This window comes from Notolepis coatsorum (genome assembly GCF_963971535.1).
Source record: "Notolepis coatsorum genome assembly, chromosome: 16".
NCBI classification, from domain to species: Eukaryota; Metazoa; Chordata; class Actinopteri; order Aulopiformes; family Paralepididae; genus Notolepis; species Notolepis coatsorum.
Genome location: NC_140180.1, coordinates 89,715,653 through 89,739,129, shown reverse-complemented (window position 1 = coordinate 89,739,129; position 23,477 = coordinate 89,715,653). Strand labels below are relative to the sequence as shown.

At 43.5% G+C, this 23,477-nt stretch overlaps 1 protein-coding gene across 1 annotated transcript in view; it reads left to right on the top strand.

The window, feature by feature from the left end:
• Window positions 1-8,126, top strand: part of arap3 (ArfGAP with RhoGAP domain, ankyrin repeat and PH domain 3) — a 109,252-nt gene extending 101,126 nt beyond the window's left edge. The window contains exon 35 of the mRNA XM_084331586.1: window positions 6,042-8,126. Coding sequence (XP_084187712.1) covers window positions 6,042-6,611 — 570 coding nt within the window. The 3' untranslated portion in view covers window positions 6,612-8,126. The remainder of the gene's footprint in view (window positions 1-6,041) is intronic.
• Window positions 8,127-23,477: the final 15,351 nt, after the last annotated feature.

Below are 23,477 nucleotides of genomic sequence, written 5' to 3'. Positions count from 1 at the left end.
TGCCTGCTTGGAGTGGCAGTTTGGGAGGGGTGCAATTCAGATTGTGTCAGAGAAGTTGTTATCAATCATTAGAATGTATAATAAATTAATTTCACTTAGTTCTCTGTGATTGTTTGAATGCCTGGTACATTATTGTATGGTCCTACTATATGTGGCAAACACCACCCACCTGGCACTCGAAGCAGGTTAAAACAAACACCAAGAAAGACTTATCTTGTTACTAGAACCGATTCTGGGATGGAAACCAAAAGCAAACCTGAGTCCCAGAGCCTACATGTACACACACCTACGCACACACATACGCACACACATACACACACACACACACGCACACACACACACACACACACACACACACACACGCATGCACGCACGCAAGCATGCACACACACACACACACACACACAGAGCTATAAAACATTCCAAGGGGAAACTGTTCTGTATTGTTCTTCTGGAAACAATGACCCTGGAGGGAAGGAGGGTCAGGGCCTATTTCTGTCTTAAAGCACACCGGTTCAAAATGGTGATTTTGGTTGGATAGGACGTTTAAATTTTTCTTTAGACATTATCATATGTTGCTTGTACGACTCCCTGTCGTTTCATAAAATGTGCAATCATCAAAAGCAACTATTCATATAACATGTTGCATGTTGGTATGAGCTTCATTGGCTACTGAAAAACCTTTTAATGGCCGTTTACCCAATTCCTTTATGCAAAACTTTATTTCTTTTACCTTAACTTGTAGATACTGCCATTCAATTTTACATGGTGCTTCTTAACAAAACATAACGTTTTGTAACTCGTGATAGAAACACAATTTTGAAAACCCCCAACTATTTAGTTATTCGTCACATTGAAACAGACTTAATCCACTGAGACAAGAAAGTGCTAACTAACATGCTAATAACAAAATATATTAAAGCCATAATACAAAAGTTTTTTTTTATTTTGTATCCAAATTCAATGTGTAAAGTTTTGTTCGGGATGAAAGAGGATGTACCTCCTAGAGCTAGAGAAATGTACTGGTAGGTGTTGACATCAAGAGTTGTGTATTAGCCTCAATTAGCCTTGAGGGCAGACCATTTAAAAGCACAATGAGTCTCGGAAGAAGGCGGCTTGAGGGCTTAGGGAGTCCGCTTTTCTCTTGTATTTAGTAACATTGTCGTGTCTGCGGCTGTGTGTTGTCATCAAGAGGGACCGACCCAGCCCAAAATCACATTTACAACTGAATTGTTATGATTGAAGTGTGTCCTTAACAGATTGGATCATTATCTGGAGGTAGTTAGCTACTGCGATACCGAAACAATGACGGCCGCACCTTTAAGAGGAAGTCTGTTGTTTTTGACATTGCTGAGGAACACATCCTCCCTCCTGGATGTTTTTGTTATTAACCAATGATGGATTTCATTTGTCTTAAAAAGTAGTTGACGCCCTTTTAGGATTTACTAATCAATTGGGAAACGCATGCCAAATATGACAATTGATATGCCAAAACAACTGTGTTAAAAATCTTACAGCAGAGTGGTGTTTTAAAGGGGACATGCATTGCTATTCCTTGCACTATTTGGGCAACTTTACACAATGCCTGTGAGTCTATGGAATACATCTGTAAGGTTTTTTTTCAAAAAAAATCATTGTTTTATATTTCTAATCAAGTACTCAAAAGCATAATTTGTCTCCCTTTGGAATTCAGGCTGTTATTGGATGGGCTCCGCCCATAAGCGCTTTGAGTGACAGTCACCCACACAGTCTGCGACTGGCACAGAGAGAGATAGAGAGAGATTAAGGGGGAGACTAATTAATCCCACGGGACAATGCATTGGTAACTTGTTTCAAATGACAATATATACCTCTGTGATTATTATTGGACGGATCGGAATACGGGCGTGCGCGTGGGCTGCCGCGATTACCGCATTACCGCGGTATCGCTGTTACATCACGCCCACCGCAAGAGTAGGCTGAATACCGCGTCACAGCTGTTTTTATTTTATAATAATAAAGTACCCTTCTCTCGTTGGGCTTGCGGCTCTGCAGATATACCCTACTCCTCTATCGAGGTTCCAAGCGACCCTATTGGGTACCAGAAAAGTCATGTGAAACATTGCAGACCACTGATTGGTCAGAAGAGAGACGCGTCACACGTTGGATCGTCTTGCAGTGCTTTTACTTCCTGAATCTCAGCCATTGATCAGAGCTCACAGTCACAACACGGCTAATATACGTTAGCTCCCACCGGAGACCGGAGTGGATTACCGACGTACCGTCGCTCCTCAGGGAACGAGGCATAATGATTTTACTGCAACGAAATGTTATAATAAAAGCCCTTCGTTCTATACACTTGTCTGATTGAAAACTTTATTAACAGACCGCAGAATGGGTACAACTCTGCACGCTCTGAGCAAAGAAAGGAACTGAGATATGAATTGAGTAACGCTTGCCTTGCTATGGTCCGGTAAATACGAACGTGTAACTATATAACGTAATGCCACAAAACGAATGCCTTTGTAATCATAAGTAGTAACGTTATAATAATAATAAGAAGAAGAAAGGGTTGGGGGGTAACCGGCGGGCGCGCCGCTACCACCCCTGCCCGCGACACAGAGGGGATACTTCGAATCCGTGTTTCACTTTTAACGAATGCGTGCTTGCCGAATCCCAAACAATATTCATGCTGCAAAGTCATCCTCTAAAGATAGACATTTAGACTAGAGGCAGGCTATATGCTATAAAGAGTAGACTACAAAAAAAATGCATTCAAACTTTTTTTTTGTGTGTGTGCGGTAATAACCGCAGCGGTAGGAAATATTTCGCAAATTTGTGCGGTAAGGAAAACATCAATACACTGGGAGCATGCGCAAAGATATTTTGACAGTGATAAGCTAGTGCTCCCGACTGCGAGGGAGAGAGAGAGAGAGAGAGAGCGAGAGATAGAGATAGAGAGGGAGGGAGAGAGGGAGAGAGAGAGGGACAGGGACACACTGAGCATTTACACACAACCTGTGTAAATACTCCGTGTGTGTGAGAGAGAAGACCCATCCCTGCGGCGCACGCACACATTTTTACAGACACCTGCGCGCAGGGACCGCGCAGTCCCTCTCTCTCCCTCTCTATCTATCTCTCTCTCCCTCTCTCTCGCTCGCTTGTTCTCTGCCTCTCTGTCAAAACCTGTTTGAGGAAGTGTCGGGTTAGGGCGGCTAGGTGGTGCAGTGGGCAAGGCACTCACCACCAATGCTGGAGACGCTGGGTTCGAACCCAGCTCTCCACATTGTTTTCAGTTTGGCTGGTCGTCCGTACTAATACAATTGGCAGTATTAGGGGGAGGGAAAACTGAGGGGTGGGGATTGGACGTTGTGGACAGCGACTCCTACAGGTCGGTTGGTGCGCCTGCGCAGTAGAATCAAGAAGCGATGGAGGCGGCGCCCCTCCAAAGCACAGACCCCTGACGCTGAAAGATCGCGCCGTGCAGGTGAAAAGATGCGACGGCTGCTACCTCGAGTATCGGAGGGGACTCGTGCTATGTATGGTTTCGTCCACATTGCAGCCGGCTTGTGGGAGGCAAGAAACAGCGTCCGAGACAGGGGAGGGTTGAATTGGACGATACGAAATTGGGATGGGAGAAAAATAGAAAATGGGAGAAAAAGTGGATCAAAAAAGGGAAGTGTCGGGTTACACTATGCGCTACAACCATAGAGGGGGTGTTACTGCAAATCAGTACCTTATTCACGTCAGCAATACCGTCAAATCAGAGCGGCTTAGTTGAGTGAGGGAAGATCTCGTGAACTCGAGACTAGACTGATGAGTCGATATGATAATTAACGACACAGACCACATTGATATAATCCCCCATTGCTAGGAAATAATGCTAAACACTGGTAAAGGCCATTTATAATGCATGGGACCTTTAAGTATTTCTCCTATACTCTCTAGGATATTCTCTATATAAACTCTGAACCCATTGCCTAGGCTCTGTTATCCATACTGTCTGAACTCTGAACTCTGTTGCCTGTACTATTTATAACTGTCTACAACTGCTTTACACTGTCATCAACTCTCAATCATAACTACCTACCTCGAACTATAGTCTACTCATATAACTCTGTATGATTGCATATACAATAATGCTGTATATACCTATATATATTTACCGTATATGCTATATATTTATCCACATCTGTCTGAATATACATGCATATAATCCTTTTACATACCTGTATATACTTTATCTATATCTGTATATATCCCTTACCTACTCTTACTAGTTATACCACTGGACAGTATGACTTACCTGTATAGTGTCTTTATACCTGTATCACTGTATATAATACTATAACACTTTACAAACATCTGATAGCACTATTACTCAGTAGTACTGTATATATATATTCCAGTTCACCTGTACATTGTATATTACTATTGCACTTTACAGTTTTTTATATCTGCACTCTGGTTGGATGCCAACTTCTTTTCGTTGTACTGTACTTGTGCTGTATGATGACAATACATTTTAATCTAATCTGTAGACTACTCCATATATCATAAACAGTGTTGTAGTACTCCAACTCGAGTCAGTCCTGGACTGATTTTCAGGACTCGTGACTCGACTTTGGACTTGAGCATTGATGACTCGGACTTGGACACGAGCATCGACTGCATTCGGACTCAGGAGGTGCAGACGAGGACTCTGACTTGTTCATTGATAAATACAGTTATTAAAAAAAGAATGCAATAGGCCCTAATCATTTGGCATTATGATTTTTTTTTTGATCCACTTTTTCTCCCATTTTCTATATTTTCTCCCATCCCAATTTCGTATCATCCAATTCAACCCTCCCCTGTCACGAACGCTGTTTCTTGCCTCCCACAAGCCGGCTGCAGTGAGGACTAAGTCATACATAGCACAAGTCCCCTCCGGTACTTGAGGTAACAGCAGTCGCATCTTTTCACCTGCGCAGCTCGATCTCTCAGTGTTCGAGGAGTAACGCGTGGGAGGCTCACGCCATAGATATATATAGAACACTAGATAGCTTGCCCGCGCTGCCGGCCAATGGAGAGCGACGTCACTGAACCGCCGCCATCTTGCTCCAGTTAGCCTTGAGTGAGAGTGAGTGAGCTGCACAGACAAAAATACTCATAACTCGCTGAAATATTGACGGATTTACAAACGGTTTGGTTTATTACAAGCATTATTAACGTGGCTATGATTCAAGCAGTTTGTAAAAAACATCATTAAAAAAAACTTTTTTTTATAAGTATGCAGTATCATAACTACATCTTTGATGTTTATAGCAAACCAACCCGTTTGTAAATCCGTCAATATTTCAGCGAGTTATGCGTATTTTTGTCTGTGCAGCTCACTCACTCTCACTCAAGGCTAACTGGAGCAAGATGGCGGCGGTTCAGTGACGCTGGTGACTCCGCCTTAAGCTATCTAGTGTTCTATAGATATCTATGGCTCACGCTGCCCCCGACACTTCCTGATTCTACTGCGCAGGCGCACCAACCGACTTGTAGGAGTCGCTTGTTCACAACGTTCGATCCCCACCCTTCAGTTTTTCCCTCCCCGTAATACGGCCAATGTGTATTACTGCGGACGACCAGCCAAACTGAAAAACAATGTGGAGAGCTGGATTCGAACACGCGAATCCTAGCGTCTCCACACTGGTGGCGAGTGCCTTAGACCACTACACCACCTAGCCGCCATCATTTGGCATTATGATATTGATGGCCAGTGCATTTGTTTGGCTATTGTGTCACAAAGTAAATAAACTCCCTTTGAAACGGTGACCGCTGTGTCATTTATGTTTAATGTAGACCTTTTTTTTTTTATTTGTATTTGTTTATTTGAGTGGAGTGGACTCAACCTTGATGACTTGGACTCAGACTAGGGTAATGGGGACTCGACTCTTCTTTGGTGAATCGGACTCGAGACTCGAATCTGACTTGAGATTTGGTGACTCTGATCATAAATGTGTTGCACTAGATCCATTCACCAGATGGATAATCTTTCTTTCTACTCCACCCCCCCCCCCCCCCCCCCCCAGCCCATGAAGCAGCAGCAGGAATCGTTCGAGGAGCGCTGTGAGACGCCCGCGTGCCCGGAGCCTCCTGACCCCCCCGACCTCCAGGAGCCGCTGTACGAGGAGGTGGGGGACTTCGGCCTCCAGGTGCTCAAGTCCCTGGAGACCAGCTTCCTGTCCGGCGGAACCTCGGAGACCCAGGAGGTCGCGGACCGCTCCCTGAGCCTGGTGCCGGTGAAAACCTCCTCCCTCGACCGCATGATCGGTCCCAACCCGGTCCTGACGATCGGTCGCGACGGAGGCCTCTTCTCCGGCTCCTCTGGAGGCTCCCTGGATACCCTGAGCGGCAGCGGCAGCAGCAGCGCGGGGGGCGGGGACCCCCACAGCCCGGAGTCCGGGTCGCCTGAGTTGTCGCCCCTGGAGCCGCAGTTGCAGCCGGTGGCCAGGAGGAGGCAGCACCAGGGCATGTGCACGCCGTCTCAGGAGCTGCTGCTTCAAGAACTGTCGTCCGTTTTCACCAAGAAGATCGATAAGGAGGAGGAGACGCTGGAGGAGGAGGAGGAGGAGGAGGAGGAGAGGCCTTACGACGTCTGACGGAGAGACGTGAGGAGGAGAGGCCTTACCACGTCTGACGGAGAGACGTGAAGACGAGCGACGAGCCGTTGTCACAGGAGATGGAACGGCCAGAGGTTCACGGGGCGCAGGGGACGGCTACGCTCTCGTCTGTGTTACGTTGAGGAACTGACCAAATCCTCAGGCCTTGTGATGTCTGGGGTAGAGATGGAGGACTAACATATTATCATCACGGAGGATTTTTTTTTAAAGTCCAAATATACCAGTAGTTTTTCAAGGATAAGGACATAGTAGGGCTGTCGTTGACTCCTCACATCGGAGAGGAAGGAGGAGGAGAAGCCCTACAGTGTCTGGAAGAGAGATGGTGTAAAGACTATTAGATGTATATAACTCAACGGTTATATACTGCAACTACGGAGGATCAAAGGGTCCAAATGTACCGGGTGTTTCACGGATAAGGACGTAGTAGAGCCGTCTGTCATATGTTCACTTAAAAAGAAGGCAAGAAGGAGACGGTTTGATTTCTCTCCCTATACAATGAGAAATGAGAAGATCAACGGTTATCAAATATTACTTTTGAAGGACTGAGTGACGAGGAGGAGGAGCCTACACTGGGTCTGAGAGCGAGAGACGGAAAGAGCGGGACGGTGTCCTTAACGTTATCGTCCCGCGTGGCGGGAGAAAAAGTCCAAAGTCTCTGCTGTAAAGTCCTGCGTTTAAAGTTGAGAGGACTGGACTGAAGAGTATAACCCTTATTGACTGTCGGACTGTAAAGTTATCAAACCCGTATCCACTGTCGGACTGTAAAGTTATCAAACCCTTATTCACTGTCGGACTGTAAAGTTATCAAACCTTTATTCACTGTCGGACTGTAAAGTTATCAAACCCTTATTCACTGTCGGACTGTAAAGTTATCAAACCCTTATTCACTGTCGGACTGTAAAGTTATCAAACCCTTATCCACTGTCGGACTGTAAAGTTATCAAACCTTTATTCACTGTCAGACTGTAAAGTTATCAAACCTTTATTCACTGTCAGACTGTAAAGGGGAAAACTATTATTTTCAGATATAACGATCCTGTTTGGAAGAGAAAACTAAATGGGATTATATATATTTTTATTAGGATATCTTTTAGCCCAACAGACTATCCCTCCAAGACTCCTAAGAGACATTTAAATACATTAAAAACATTACAAGATATGAAAGACAACCTGCCCCAAGATCCAGATCTAAAATGTTCTCATCTATATACTGGATATTTTCAGAGGAGGTGGATATCGGTAACCTGAAAAACACAGTTAAATAATACAGATTACAGATTATTTGTGAGTGAGGGGGTGGGGGGAAATAACTTGTGGGATTATTCAGAAACATACCTGAAAATAACATATTTGCCATAACGGCTGCATGGTCCATAACAGTTGCACGGTCCATAGCGGCTGCGCGGTCCATAACGTAACGGCTGCACGGTCCATAACGTAACGGCTGCACGGTCCATAGTGGCTGCACGGTCCATAGCGGCTGCACGGTCCATAGCGGCTACACGGTCCACTGTGGCTGCACGGTCCATAGCGGCTACACGGTCCACTGCGGCTGCACGGTCCATAGCGGCTGCACGGTCCATAGCGGCTGCACGGTCCATAGTGGCTGCACGGTCCACTGCGGCTGCACGGTCCATAGCGGCTGCACGGTCCATAGTGGCTGCACGGTCCACTGCGGCTGCACGGTCCATAGCGGCTGCACGGTCCATAGTGGCTGCACGGTCCACTGCGGCTGCACGGTCCATAGTGGCTGCACGGTCCATAGTGGCTGCACGGTCCATAGCGGCTGCACGGCCCACTGCGCTGCACGGTCCATAGTGGCTGCACGGTCCACTGCGGCTGCACGGTCCACTGCGGCTGCACGGTCCATAGTGGCTGCACGGTCCATAGCGGCTGCACGGCCCATAGTGGCTGCACGGTCCACTGCGGCTGCACGGTCCATAGCGGCTGCACGGTCCACTGCGGCTGCACGGTCCATAGCGGCTGCACGGTCCATAGCGGCTACACGGTCCACTGCGGCTGCACGGTCCATAGCGGCTGCACGGTCCATAGCGGCTGCACGGTCCACTGCGGCTGCACGGTCCACTGCGGCTGCACGGTCCACTGCGGCTGCACGGTCCATAGTGGCTGCACGGTCCATAGTGGCTGCACGGTCCATAGCGGCTGCACGGCCCATAGCGGCTGCACGGCCCATAGCGGCTGCACGGTCCATAGTGGCTGCACGGTCCATAGCGGCTGCACGGTCCATAGTGGCTGCACGGTCCATAGTGGCTGCACGGTCCACTGCGGCTACACGGTCGAAGCAACGTGTTATTACTGTAATCGCATAACTTTTTAATAGCAAAGTAAAGCATCACTGGGTGCAATTTCAGCAAACTCACATCACCGTTATCAATTGAACATTGGGTCGTTAATTATGAGTAGTGTAACTAGTTACTTTTCTCAGGGAGTAATATGCGTATTGCATACTCATTGCAGTAACGGCTTTCAACACTGGTCACCGCTGATTTAGACTGTATATAGTATACAAATCAGTATCCGTGATGTTATGGAAACAGCTGCTCGGTTCTTACACCAGTGGTTTTCTAACTATTTTCTTCAGGGGATTCTTATGACCCCCAAGCGTTCCTGCTTTTAGACGACTAAACTACTATCCTAGAGTTTTATTATATTTTTTATTATACGTCTATGTTTCAATGGACTTGGCTTCATATCTCCAGAGAATCATTTGGGACCCATTTTAACGTGTTGGTCCTCCTGACCCATACCTTTTTAAAAACACTTTTAAGCTATAGGTTGGGTCTCAAAATGGACCACAAGAGAGAGAGAGACCGGGACCAACTGCAGGTGTAATGACCATACCAATGACAGGAGTATGTACCTATAGCATGCGTGTCTTTTATGGTGTGGGAGGAAACCAGAGTACACGGAGGAAGCCCACGTAAACACGGGGGGACTTGCAAAAGCGCCACCCTGTCTGGTTTGAAGCCAGGACCTTCTCGCAGTGAGGCAACAGTGCTAATTACCACTCCACCACTGCACTGCCTCTGAAATCCAGTATCTTTTTTCTAGTTTTTTTCTCCCATTTTCTATTTTTCTCCCATCCCAATTTCGTATCGTCCAATTCTACCCTCCCCTGTCTCGAACGCTGTTAGGCCATGCCTCCCACAAGCCGGCTGCAATGTGGACGAAGCCTTGCATCACGTGTCCCCTCCGGTACTCGAGGAGGCAGCCGTCGCATCTTTTCACCTGCACAGCGCGATCTCTCAGCGTCGGGGGTCTGCGTTTGGAGGGCACGCCGCCCCCGTCGCTTCCTGATTCTACTGCGCAGGCGCACCAACCGACCTGTAGGAGTCACTGTCCACAACGTCCGATCCCCACCCATCAGCTTTCCCACCCCTAACACTGCCAATTCTGTTAGTATGAACGACCAGCCAAGCTGATAGCAATGCGGAGAGCTGGGCTCGAACCCAGCATCTCCCGCATTGGTGGCGAGCGCCTTGCCCACTACACCACCTAGCCGCCCTGAAATCCAGTATCTTTTAAGCTTGGGTTTGGAGTGGAACCTCATACATACAAATAAGTGAAACATAAATACAAGGATTATTTTTCATCTAACTCCAGCTGAAGAAGATGTAGTTACCGGTTGTTATGGCGACGTGACAGTCATAATATAGTGGCAATACACTGTATGGATTATGAATAACCAACGTTTGAGTCTTAACTTTGTATGAAAAAAAAAACTGCTCGGATGTCTTTCAGCAACTCTTTTATTAACAGTACATTGTTTGTTTTTTTATGTGTTGTACATATCAATTTTAAAGGTATCTTGTGAAGTCTTATCAATATTGCTAACTGCTTTAGCTATAAACGATGTTAAGTGTTGTCTTTTTATACCTGTCCAGGCACTGGAAGAGTTTCTTAAACCTCTGTGGGAGAGCAAATCTCTGTAAATCTCATCTCAACATGAATTCATAATTGATGTTATTATTAAAAAATATATATAAAATGTACATTATTATTATTATATATTTTCTTTAGAATATTATACATTTAGAAATGTGAAAGCCAACAGAAATTATATTTTACAATCCATTTATCCACACACAGCCTGTGTTACCATAAGTAAGCAGTAGGTGGCAGTATCAACCCACGTTTGATCCACAGTGGGGATACGTTAGGTTGGCAAAGGGTTCTGCTTTCCTATCCTATGTGGAACCGCTGTTAAGATTTCAGCACAGCAGAACTACGATTTATATTAGTAATCGGACAATTAAGGTATTTTAGGCTTTTCGCCATCACCAAGTATTTTGTATATTCTATAATTAAAGGGGTATAAAGCCCAGTTTAAGAGTATATTGTGTTATATGTTCATATGGTCTACTCTATGACAGTCCAATTGATATGATATCTAAGGACATGGACAATATTCTCTATGGAGCAGTGCCAGATTTGACATCAGTGATGACACAAAATCTGGTTTCTAGCTTAGGAAAATACATGTTCATGTTCATATTGATTAGACCATAGGACCTAAACCATATGACTAACACATTTTGAGTGGCATTTCCCAAGTGCCATATAGTTAATATCCCCGCCTTAGTGTTAATCATAACTGTTAATTAGGATATAATTGATATACAAATGTATATTTTGTACATTATTCGGTAAAGCATGCCATTTCAATGTTGCATTATTCAGTATTTTGCTTTTCTTGGCTGTTATGTAGTGTATTATGTACATGAAGGATTATATTAAAAATATCGTTTTTGTTTGTTTCATAGCTCGAGTCCAGTTCTTCAAGATATGTCATTGGGTTACAGTAGAGGACTATGCTACAGAGTTGAATTATTTTTATAATATATAATATAATAATAATAGTTATTTCCATCTTTTTTTTTTGGTCACTACAATTATGGTAGTGACCACAAAAGGACTGTAATATGATATTACCATCTGTATCATGGTTTAAATTGGATTGTACCATGGTATTTAAGTACAAAAATGGTACCATGGTGATGCATAACTTTTACCATGGCAGCGCTATGTGGCCATTGCTAAGGAAAAAAATCAAATGACCTTCAAACTACCATAATACTATTTCAAGGGGTAGTAGTTGAGAGTATAATATATGCCTTGTGCCAGACATGGGTCAAATAGTAATTGCAAATGATTCTCATAGTTAGTTTAGAATACCAGATGGGTGGAGTCTACAGCATCATCACACTTAAAGGAACAGGCCAACAATTTCTGGAAATTAGCTTACCGTCTTCTCCAGAGAGAGACAAGAAGATAGATGCCAGTTTCCTCTCTGTGCGTTCAGTAGAAAGCTATCTGGCTGCATGTTAGCCTAGCTTAGCACAATGAATGGAAGCGGACATGGCCGGTTAGCCTAGGCATTGTCCAACTAACACCTCTCCCGAAGGCTAACCGGCCATGTCCGCTTCCATTCATTGTGCTAAGCTAGGCTAACATGCAGCCAGATGGCTTTCTACTGAACGCACAGAGAGGAAACTGGTATCTATCTTCTCGTCTCTCTCTGGAGAAGACGATAAGCTAATTTCCCCAAATGTTGTAGTGTACGTTAAGTTGGTCACAATCACAGCTAAATGCATCTTAACTGACTTTCAAACGCTTTTTCACAATTCGTCCGAACTCCACCCATCTGGAGTTTAGACCCGATGGTAAATGTACACGTTGACCCCGGTCACTCTCCACTTTGTCCTGGCGTTCAGAGTTTACAGACACATCAGCCTAGTAATTACCGGTGAGATGTATGGATGGAGGGACAGAGAGAACGATGGGATCACACCGTATATATACACACACGGCTCCCCTGCCGCGATGCCCTCTCCACCACCGCGGCACTCAAACCTATTAGCAATTTGAGAGATCATCTACAAAACAAAAGGAGATAGATTTCAAGCTCGGGCCTAAACCATCCTAAATCAGTTAGTCCCAGAGCCCATCCTGCACGCGGTCTAATCTGTTCATCCCAGGCTTTGAAGCGCAGGGCCTCGGGAGTAAACTGATCGCCGGAGAGCGGCTCTGCCGGTCCCTTAAGTGGCAATATGCCCTCAGGTGTCGCCAGACGCCAATCTGGACCATTTGGTTCCGGCTGAGGTGCCGGAGGAGATATTTGTCTTAGTTACTCTCTGGGTTGAGTGGGAGAGAGTATTCAACGCCCCCCTCCACCCCCCACCTAAACTCAGGTTAGACATATTTTTCTTTGTGGAATATAAGAGTTTAGTTAAATACTTTAGCAGCCTGTCGAAAGTTGTTTCAGACTGATGCAAGTTCAAACCCTGTAAGGCCCAAATTAAATTTACATTAGCAACTTCAGAGGCCAGAATGTGGGACCTATAAACACATTTACTATCCAATAGCATTGTGAGGCTGAACAACAAGACCAATTGATGTGAAGCCAAAAAAAATAATAACATTTACAGACTTTTTTTTTAAATAGCTAAACGCTAAAAGTGATGTTATGATTTTGCAACCGAGGGCCTCACAGGGTAAATGGAAATAAGGTATTGTGTTTGCTCACCTTTTTACCGATCATTTTACATCACTGGTCCGTCCTCCTGGCCTTAACATGGTGGTCCATAGCAGTGGTCCTGGGCCTGGGGGTCGCAAGAAGACATACAAATAAAATAAATCACGCTTATAATCTTTTGTACAGATGTTTTTTTGTCTTTTTCTTTCTTGTGAAATAAGTCAAGTCTAAAGCTCCTCCTCCAATGATTCATCAAGTGAAATAACTAATAATCATTCTTTCTACGTTTGACGTTGTTCTGGGTCAAAGTTCACCATTCTGTCTGATTGGCCGTGTGTTGGGGGTCTCAAAAAGGCATGTCTCTGTTTTTAGGGGTCACGCAAAAGTGCCACTGGTCTGTAGTGCAACATAAGAAGAAGAAAAAAAGTAGTTTGTTTACCTACTACTGAGACCATCTAAGAAACAGTGGATATACATTAAAAAACCTCCTAGCAAAAAACAATGTGTACTACCTTTCATCAGTACTGGTACTATAGTATATAGTACATGTCCATTCTTAACCACGCAACCATGCAGAATTCATGTTCAAGTGAAGAGTTTGTGTTTTTGTTACCAGAATTAGTTTTAAAATGTCTATCTTTATAAAGGATGAAGTTCATTGTTATTATTGTTAAATGCATACGCCAACAACAAAATGAAAATAAGTTTATAGTATCTGGGATACGTGTGGTGATAAATCTTTGGACATTTATTGGATAAACAATGCATCTATACAATACATCTGTGAATGTTTTGTCAAAGTAGAAGTTAGCTGGATGCTTTAATTGTTGCCTCTCTTGAAGAGCCAGTGTGAACGAGAGTGAGAGGGGTAGAGAGAGAGAGAGAGAGAGAAAGAGAGAAAGAGAGAGAGAGAACAAGCCCCAACAAGAGCTTAGGGGATTAAGTTCATTCTCACTGCCAGTCCGTCACCTAGCGGGTGCCCTTGGCCTGCACGCACGCACGTGCACACACATACAGATACACACGCCACACAAAAAACACACATGCATGTGTGTGCTCATGAACACTCGCACAGACACACACAAGCAGACACACACCACCCACTTCCCAAAACACACACACACGGGTGCCCTGGGCCTGTGTTGTGTGTGTGTGCGTGTGTGTGTGTGTGAGTGTGTGTGTGTGTGTGTGTGTGTGTGTGTGGGGGTGGGTGGGTGTGGGTGGGTGGGTGGTTGGGTCTGTGTGTGTAGCTGTGTTTTGTGATGGCTGATCCAGCCCACTGAACAATAATAGGGCTGATCAGTTACTGCAGGACCAGCAGAGAAAATATCCTCGGGCGTAAAAGCAGAGTGGGGCCTGCGGACCTCGAAGGGGTTACCAAGGGGTCCCCAACAAAATGAAGGATAGTTTAAAGGAACACGTCAACATTTGGGGAAATTAGCTTACCGTCTTCTCCAGAGAGAGACAAGAAGATAGATACCAGTTTCCTCTCTGTGCGTTCAGTAGAAAGCTGTCAGGCTACACGTTAGCCTAGCTTAGCACAATGAATGGAAGCGGACAGTGCCGGTTAGCCTAGGTATTGTCCAACTAACACCTCTCCCGAAGGATAACCGGCACTGTCCGCTTCCATTCATTCTGCTAAGTTAGGCTAATGTGCAGCCAGATAGCTTTCTACTGAGCGCATAGAGAGGAAACTGGTATCTATCTTCTTGTCTCTCTCTGGAGAAAACGGTAAACTAATTTCCTTAAATGTTGCCGTGTTCCTTTAATTCGCTAGAAGGTCGCACCGTGAGAGAATGTATGAGACTGACGAATTCTGATGATTGCTTCCACCCTCCCTGCTGTTACTTAGTTCGTACCACATACAGTATATACTGTTTTACTTGTTTTGCACAAAATAATCTTAACAACAGAAATGTTTGGGGTCGCTGACATCTACTGTAATAGTTTGCTGATTACTAGAAGGAAACTGCTTCAATTAACTTTGTACATTTTGTATTTATTTTAATGTAGGTAGAAGTGATCGGGAGCAGAGGCTGCTACTTAAATAATATGCGTAGAATCCATGAGGGATAAAGTCCAACTCTCTTTCTCCCTCTCGCTTTCTTCTCTCTCTCTCTCTCTCTCTCTCTCTCTCTCTCTCTCTCTCTCTCTCTCTCTCTCTCTCTCTATCTCTTTCTCTCTCCCTCTATCTCTCTCTCAACTCTCCCTCTCTCTATTTCCTCTCTTTCTCTCTCCCTCCCTATCTCTTTCCGTCTCCTTTCTGTCTCCCTCTATCTATCTTATCTCGCTCTCTCTTTCTCCTCTCTCTATCTCTATTTCTCTCACTCTCTCTCTCTCTTTCTCCTCTCTCTCCCTCTCTCTATCTCTATTTCTCTCATCTCTCTCTGTCTCTCCATCTCTCTCTCCCTCTCTCTCCATTAAAAAGCAATGTTTTATCAGTCTATACGGTTAAAGCGGTGATATTCAGCAGACATCAGACATCAACTATAAATCCAGCGTAGTACAAAGCAGTGTGGCTGAGAGCGTCGGGCAGGCAGCTACACAGAGCCTGTCAGAGCAGGCACAGGGCAGGTACACAGGGCAGGTACACAGGGCAGGCACAGGGCAGGTACACAGAGCAGGCACAGGGCAGGTACACAGAGCAGGCACAGGGCAGGTACACAGAGCAGGCACAGGGCAGGTACACAGAGCAGGTACACAGGGCAGGTACACAGAGCAGGCACGGGGCAGGTACACAGGGCAGGTACACAGAGCAGGCACAGGGCAGGTACACAGAGCAGGCACAGGGCAGGTACACAGAGCAGGCACAGGGCAGGTACACAGAGCAGACACACCTTGGTATTTTACACAACAGTCTAAATCTGCCTAATTCACCCCCCGCTCTCATCAGTATACCCTCTTCAAAGCTTCACACTCTCTCTTGTAACCAATCTAAACCCAGGTTTCTCACTCTTTCCAACAGTCTAGCCTATACATTGTCAGTCTAAGCTTAGCTGCTATTATACAAGCTGCAACACAATATAACTATAGAAGAAGCTTCTCTCTCATTAGGACTTTATTCCACTTCCAGTCGACCCCTTTTAATTTCCAATCGACCCTGTCTTTCTCTCTGGGTTGCCCTCTCTGTATTATCTCCCGTGGGCTTATAATGGGGGGGTGGGGGGATGGGGGGGGGGGGGGGGGGGGGGGGTGACCGGTTGGGAGGGTGGATGATACAATACAGAGAGAGAGGCCTGCAGATCTTTGGGAAGGACCTCCTCGATGAACAAACTGAGCTTATATATTAAAGCCTCCTGAATCTTGAGTGGATCCCTCTTTAGAAGTGTGAAAAGATCCCACAAGGATCAGATCTCGGGGTGGGAGAGAAATGGAATACATGTGATGGGATTACAGTAATCTGATTACAAAAACAAAACAAAAACAGCTACTTCACTGCACTGCAAAACACAGCTCTTATTGATCATGAGACTCTGGGGCTAGATCCACAAAGAATGGATTGCACGGAGCAAGTTGCACCCTTACTTAAAATGCATTATGAATTGAAAATGGGGGACCCTGATGTAAACAAGACAGAAGTCTTTCTCTGGTCTGCATCCCCTTAACAAGTGTGTGTATTGAGCCGTACTGTATTGTACCCATTCTGCAATCTGTTAATACAATTTTCAATCAATCAATCAATCAATCAATCAATCAATCAACCAATCAATCAATCAATCAATCAATGTGGCTGACTAAAGGAATAATACCAACGTTTGACCAAAATCCCCATAAGCTACACACAGGTTAGTGTGCATACAGTAACAGGCGTGTACTTTACAGCAAGGTTTCCATTAGTGTCGAGAGATTCATATGAAAAGTCAAAAGGTAGAGGCCACTCTACCCTTTGTATTTTATTTTTTTATTTTTTTATTATTTTTTAAACAAACATATAAACAAACATGACAACACACGATAAGATATACAAGCATTAATTGTCAGGGCACATCCAATGAGATCACCTTTTGGTTAGTTGTTTTATATAAGATATACCCATAATACCTGTTATCTAAAAAAAAAGAACCTACACACATATGCTCAGCTCGAACCCCCCCCTCCCGGACCCCACCTTGAGAAGTACCTCCACTATCCCTCGCACCTAACCAGACACTACCATTATAAGCTAGCTTTTATTCTCTCCACCACTTCTAACCACATTGACATTTTGGATTCATTGAGACCCAGAATTCTTGCTGTAGATATTTCATGGTAAATTACATCGAGATATGTAAGAAACCAAACTTTACGGCACATTTTTTCCGGTTGAAACCAGCGTGATGCGATCAGCTTTTTGGCTACTGTGATACCCGATAAAACCAATCTCTTTAGCTGTGGATTCACTGCAAACTCAAAAACATCATTCAACAGCAATACCGAGGGGTGTACAGGTATATTCCAAGATACGAGTTTTGATATTTGTTGGGTCACATCTTTCCAGAATGCCTTAACTGGTGAGCAGTCCCAATACATGTGCATAAATGTCCCTTCGTCCCCATTTGTACATTGGGTGCATTTGGAATCTTGTTTGAGCCCCATTCGGCACAGTCTTATAGGAGTCAAGTATGTCCTGTGAATATAGTTAAGATTGATTTGTTGATGATCCGGGTTCCTTGATGTAAGTCGGACATTTGCCCAGGCTCCTTGCCAATCAAAGTCATTTTCCAGGTCTGGTATATCCCTCCTCCAGACAGAGTCAAGTTGGAGGGTTTCATACGAGGACGTTAGTAATTGATGATAAAATTCTGAAACAAAACCTCTCGATGTCTCTCTTGAGTAGAAGAATTTGTGGTATCTGTGGTGTTCAATTGGTCTGTCTAATGGAACACCGTGAGACTTCAAACATAGCTCTAACTGTTTGTGAAAAAGCCATGTGGACTTGGTGAGATTACATTTTTTGCGTATTTCTTTATCACTACAAAAACCCTGTTTGTTAAAAACATCCCCTAATGAGTGTATGCCTTGCTCTTCCCATATAGGGAATCTTATAGGTCGTTTCCCAATTAAGAGAGCATTGTTATTGAATAAGGGAGTATGATTGTGCCATTCTTGTGGGTTAGGATTTTTTTTTTGTGATTCACGCCATATCCGGATCGCATGAGTAATTATGGGGCCAAATTTTCGTTCACAGTGCTTGATTGGTAGTTTAGTGTATGCTATGTCCTTCAGTCTATGTGGGGCTACTATGTTTTCTTCTATTTTTCTCCAAGATGCTAATGCTTGGGAGTCAAACCATGTTGTCAATGGACTTAATGAGTACGCCTTAAAATATAGGAAAAAATCTGGAAATGCCATGCCACCATCTGCTTTATTTCTCTGTGCGGTGGATCTTTTTATACGTGGTGGTTTGTTATTCCAAATAAATTTGTATGTGGAGGAGTGTAATCTTTTCCAGTAACCCTCTGGAGGGGGTAACGGTAGCATTGAACAGAAGAAGTTGATTTTAGGTAGTACATCCATCTTAACTATTGATATCCGTGCTTGTACTGTGTTCTTAAGTTTTGCCCATCTATCAAGGTCGTCTTTGATTTTGTTTTGGATTTTTGTGTAGTTGTGCTTCACCGTTTGTCTTATGGTAGGGAATATTTCCACTCCCAAGCATCTGAAATGTTTTACCATCGGTATCTGTCCTGGGAGGGTTGTATCTTTTTTTGCAGGGGTGTTAAGTGGAAGGAAAGCCGACTTCGGCCAATTTATCTTAAATCCCGATAAATCACCAAAGTCCTCAATCAACTTGAGCAGATGAGGCAATGTGGTGTTGGGGTTTTTCATGAACAATATTACATCGTCCGCATATAAACAAATGTTTTGTTGTGTGCCCTTGATTACGATAGGTTCTATGGATTGGGATTGTCTTATATATTGTGCTAAAGGCTCTAATGATAGATTGAACAGTCCGGGACTAAGAGGACAACCCTGTCTGGCAGAGCGTGATACCGGAAATATTTCAGAGATGATTGTGCCTGTTGTAATCATGGCCGATGGGTCTTTGTATAATACTTTAATCATATCGATGAATCCTTTTCCTAACCCCATCCTTTCTAGCACTGCCCACAGATACGACCATTCCAGCCTGTCAAAGGCCTTCATAGCATCCAGGGACAGCATCGCCTTAGGTATGGTGTCCTCCTTGTCGGCATCAAGTACGTGCAGTATACGTCTTATGTTCTCAGTGATCAGGCGGCCTCCTATGAAGCCAGTTTGGTCCGGGTGAACTAAAGACGTCGTATGCTTTTGTAATCTGATGGCTAATACCTTAGAGTACAGTTTGATATCTGTTCCGAGGAGGCTTACAGGTCTATAACTACCGCACTCGTTGGGGTCTTTGTCTTTTTTAAGGAGGACTGTTATGAGTGCAATATTGTCAATTTTATGGAAGTTCCCCTCCTTGACTGAGTATAAGATCATATTTAGTAATAAGGGGCCAATTATGTCCCAACAAGAAAGGTACATTTCTGATGGGAAACCGTCTCTTCCTGGAGCCTTACCACTTTTCATTGCGGTTATGGCCTTCTTGAGTTCCTCTAGTGTGATCGGTATTTCTAACTGTTTAGCGTCATCCTCTGAAAGTTTAGGGAGAATAATTTGATTAAGAAATGTGTCCATTTTGTTTTGATCGAAGGTCATTTCTGATTTATATAAATCGGAGTAGAATACTTTGAATGTATCGTTTATTTTTACAGGATCTGTTACAAGTACTTGTTGTGCTCTAATGGTAGTTATATCTGCAAATGTTGCATTAATTCTTAATCGCATGGCTAATAGGTGGCTGGGTTTGGAACCATGGGAGTACTGCTGTTGTCTTGTGCTGCGTATTTGTATTTCCGATTGTTGTCTGTATATGGCATTGATCTCTATTTTTAGTACGTTAACTTGATTTTCTAGTCGAGTTGAGTTGTTGTATTTCAGAGAATTAAATAACGTTGAGTAAAGCGTTTCCAGCTCATCCAGTTTTGTGCTTTGATTCTTGCGCATTTTGGAGGAAAAGCTATCCGTGAAGTCTTTGATCATTCCCTTTACCGACATCCATATTATTCTGGGGTCTTGCACCGAGTTTGCATTCTCCCGTTGGAATACTATAAGAGCTTCTTTGAGTTGTGTAATGAATTCCTTGTTGTTAAGCAGCAACGAGTTAAATCGCCATCTTGGGGCTCGGGAGGATAGTATACCAAATGTACCTTTAAGGAGTAAATAACAGTGATCTGATAGTGCGTTGGGTATCATTTCCACTTCATAATTATCAAATAGTCTCTGTGATGCAAAGACATAATCTATTCTGGATAGTGTCTTATGTCTCGCAGATCGACAAGAGTACTTTCGGGTCGTGGGATTAAGTAACCGCCATAAGTCCTTTACACCTGTAATCTTTGACCAATCCTTTAATGCCTTCGATGAATTCTTTTGTTCGCTGGAAAAGGCGAGGTAAGATTTGTCTATCCTTGGGTTCCAGATGGCATTAAAATCCGCTCCTATTATAAATGAGTAATCGGGAATGTCTAACATTGCATTGGTTAGTGTAGTGAAGAAATCTTCTTCGTACAAATTTGGGGCGTATACCGCTATCAACGCTATTTTCCTGTTCTTATGTTCAATCTTAGCTATAGTTATCCGACCTTCTACATCAGACCATACTCCCTTTAGTACAATATTCAACTTACGTTTAACGACTATTGCTACACCCCGAGTTCTCGTACCAATAGAGGAGTGACTGATATTATGGTATATGTTGTCCGCTAATTTACCTATGTCTTTCCCTAGAATGTGTGTTTCGCTTAGCAGAGCAATGTCCACATGTTCTTTTTTCATCAGTGTGAGCACGCTTTTGCGTTTGAGTTGGTTATTTATTCCCCCGGTGTTCCATATCATTATATTCAAACTAGCCATAGTCTATACATGTTGCATTGTAATTTTTGGTAATGCTTCTAGAGTGCGAGGCAATAATAGATATACATCCCACTAGTGAGGTCCCGTTGAGAGCCGAGCTTAAAAACATACATATATACAAATAAAAATCCCCTACCCTTCCCTCCCACCGAGAGTCGTACAGGATTGTGTTCCATGAACACAACCTTTGCGTATGACTCTCTCCCTTGCACCACCGGATATCCCAGAATGATCCAATTATCCTTAACATTCCTATGTATACCATAGGATCTAACACTCTAAATTCTACCATAAGTAGAATGTCGACTGTGGCTTGGCCACTTACCCGTAAAAAATAAATAAATAAAAATTTAAATGAGATAAACTAAAAATAAAGACCAAAAATAAGCTTCAATTGTCATGCCTTAATCACTTACATTTTATATGAACTTGTAATTTATAGTAATTTATAGTAACCCATGAATAATATGAAGGTATTGAACTGAAGAGAGAGCCTCAATAAATCAGAGAGAGCGGATGAAAAAAAAAAAAAAAAAAAAAAAAAAAGTAAAAGGAAGAGAACATTAACTTAGATCTTAAAAGAGCATTGCTATGCTTAAACATCTAAAGTATTAATTGGAGAAGTAGTGAAATTATTTCCCATTAATAAAAAACAATTTTTAAATACGTATATGCAGCATTTCCCCCGACCGGGGTGGGCGATGATCGTTGTGTAGAGTGATCTTTCAGCCGGCCGGCTATGATGGCTCTGTGGTTCTGCATCTAGATAGCTGTTGATTATTCCCCCGAGGGGCTTCTGGTAGAATGAATGACCACGTATTGCTGATATTCCAGAATGCTCCATATATCAAAGAATGCTTCGATGTTCTAGATTATTCCAATATGTCATTTTTACATTGTCTGAATGTTCCAGTATGTTCTGGAGTGTTCCAATCTTAAATCCAATATGTCCGCAATAATATAAACACGTCGGGGAAAGCATTCAAAAACTCTGAGCACGTAGGTCTCTCTGTCCCAAATCCTCGGTTATTAAAGGTTGTACTATATGGTGACCTTGCATAACTGAAATTTAAAAGGCCATTTATACACTATTCTGCTCCTGTTCAGACAGGAATTTGGCTGCATCTTCAGGCGAGTTGAGGAGAACCTTTGCTCCTTGTTTGTCGACGACGCGAAGTATTGCAGGGTATATTAGTAGGGGTCTGTATTTCCCCAGGTATAGTTGAGACATCACCGTCACTCTACCCTTAAAAGTAAACCGTCGAGATTCAAGACATAGGGTCAACCATTATGCAGTTCACAATAGAGGGCGAGGCTGTTGTTGAATCTTGAGCAAGCAATTCAAAAGAGCACTACAATCTAGATGGGTCAGTGAATATAAGTGAAACCAAAAAGAAAGCATTTATGCCCTTTGTAACAAAGAGCGCCAGATGTCTTGCAAATGTTATTGTTGTCATTTTGGCCAGAGATCTCCCTTGCAAAAGAGATCTTGTATCTCAATGGGACTTCCTGGTTAAGCAGTATACAGTATACATACAGTATTATACAGTATGAAAACGAACTGTCAGGTCATATGAGTCTGTGCTGAAAAAAGGATACCAAACATACCATGGTAAAACATTTTAAAATGGGAATTATACAATTTAAATCAAAATGAGCCAAACATTGAAAAGATCCCACGACTCCCAAGAGTTTAAAAAAAGATACAAACTTTTTCACATTCTAAACACATCAGAAATATAAACCTGTCTCGTTTTATCACTGGGCAACTGTACGTCTCTGACTGAATAAAACATCATTGCCTTTTGGCGTTTTGCCGTTACTTAATTAGTTACAGCCCTCTCTGTCGCCTTATTGTGAGATCACCACCTAATGTGATTTTAGACCACCACACCAGCCCTGATTCCAAACTCTAACCTTAACCAGTTCGAAAGAGGGCCTAATCTTAACCGTTCGAAACAAGGCGGACATTAATAATTAATAAAATAATAAAAAAATAAAAAAATAAAAAATTCAATCTATTAATCAATCAAAGCGGGGAACATAGAACACGGGGAACATAGGACCCGGGGAACATAGGACCCGGGGAACATAGGGATGATCCCATGTGATTCATCAGCGAAGCGCCAGTTGTATAATACTCGGTGGGGCGTGGCACCTGCGCTGTGCGTCTCGTTCGTCCCGTTTGTTTACGGGGAGTGGCGGCGAGACGCATTCCTGCTGCGAGGGGCGGCTTTCTAACCTTATACGGTGTTCCTAACATGGAAGGCAATACACTGACTGTTGTACACACCGTGCATTCTCCGTGGCCGTGGGGTTTCGGTACAGTAGCAATACAATCAAGAACAATACTGTAATTATATTATTATTACTATTATTATTATTATTATTATTATTAGTCGGCAAGGATTTTTGATGACAATCTTGCA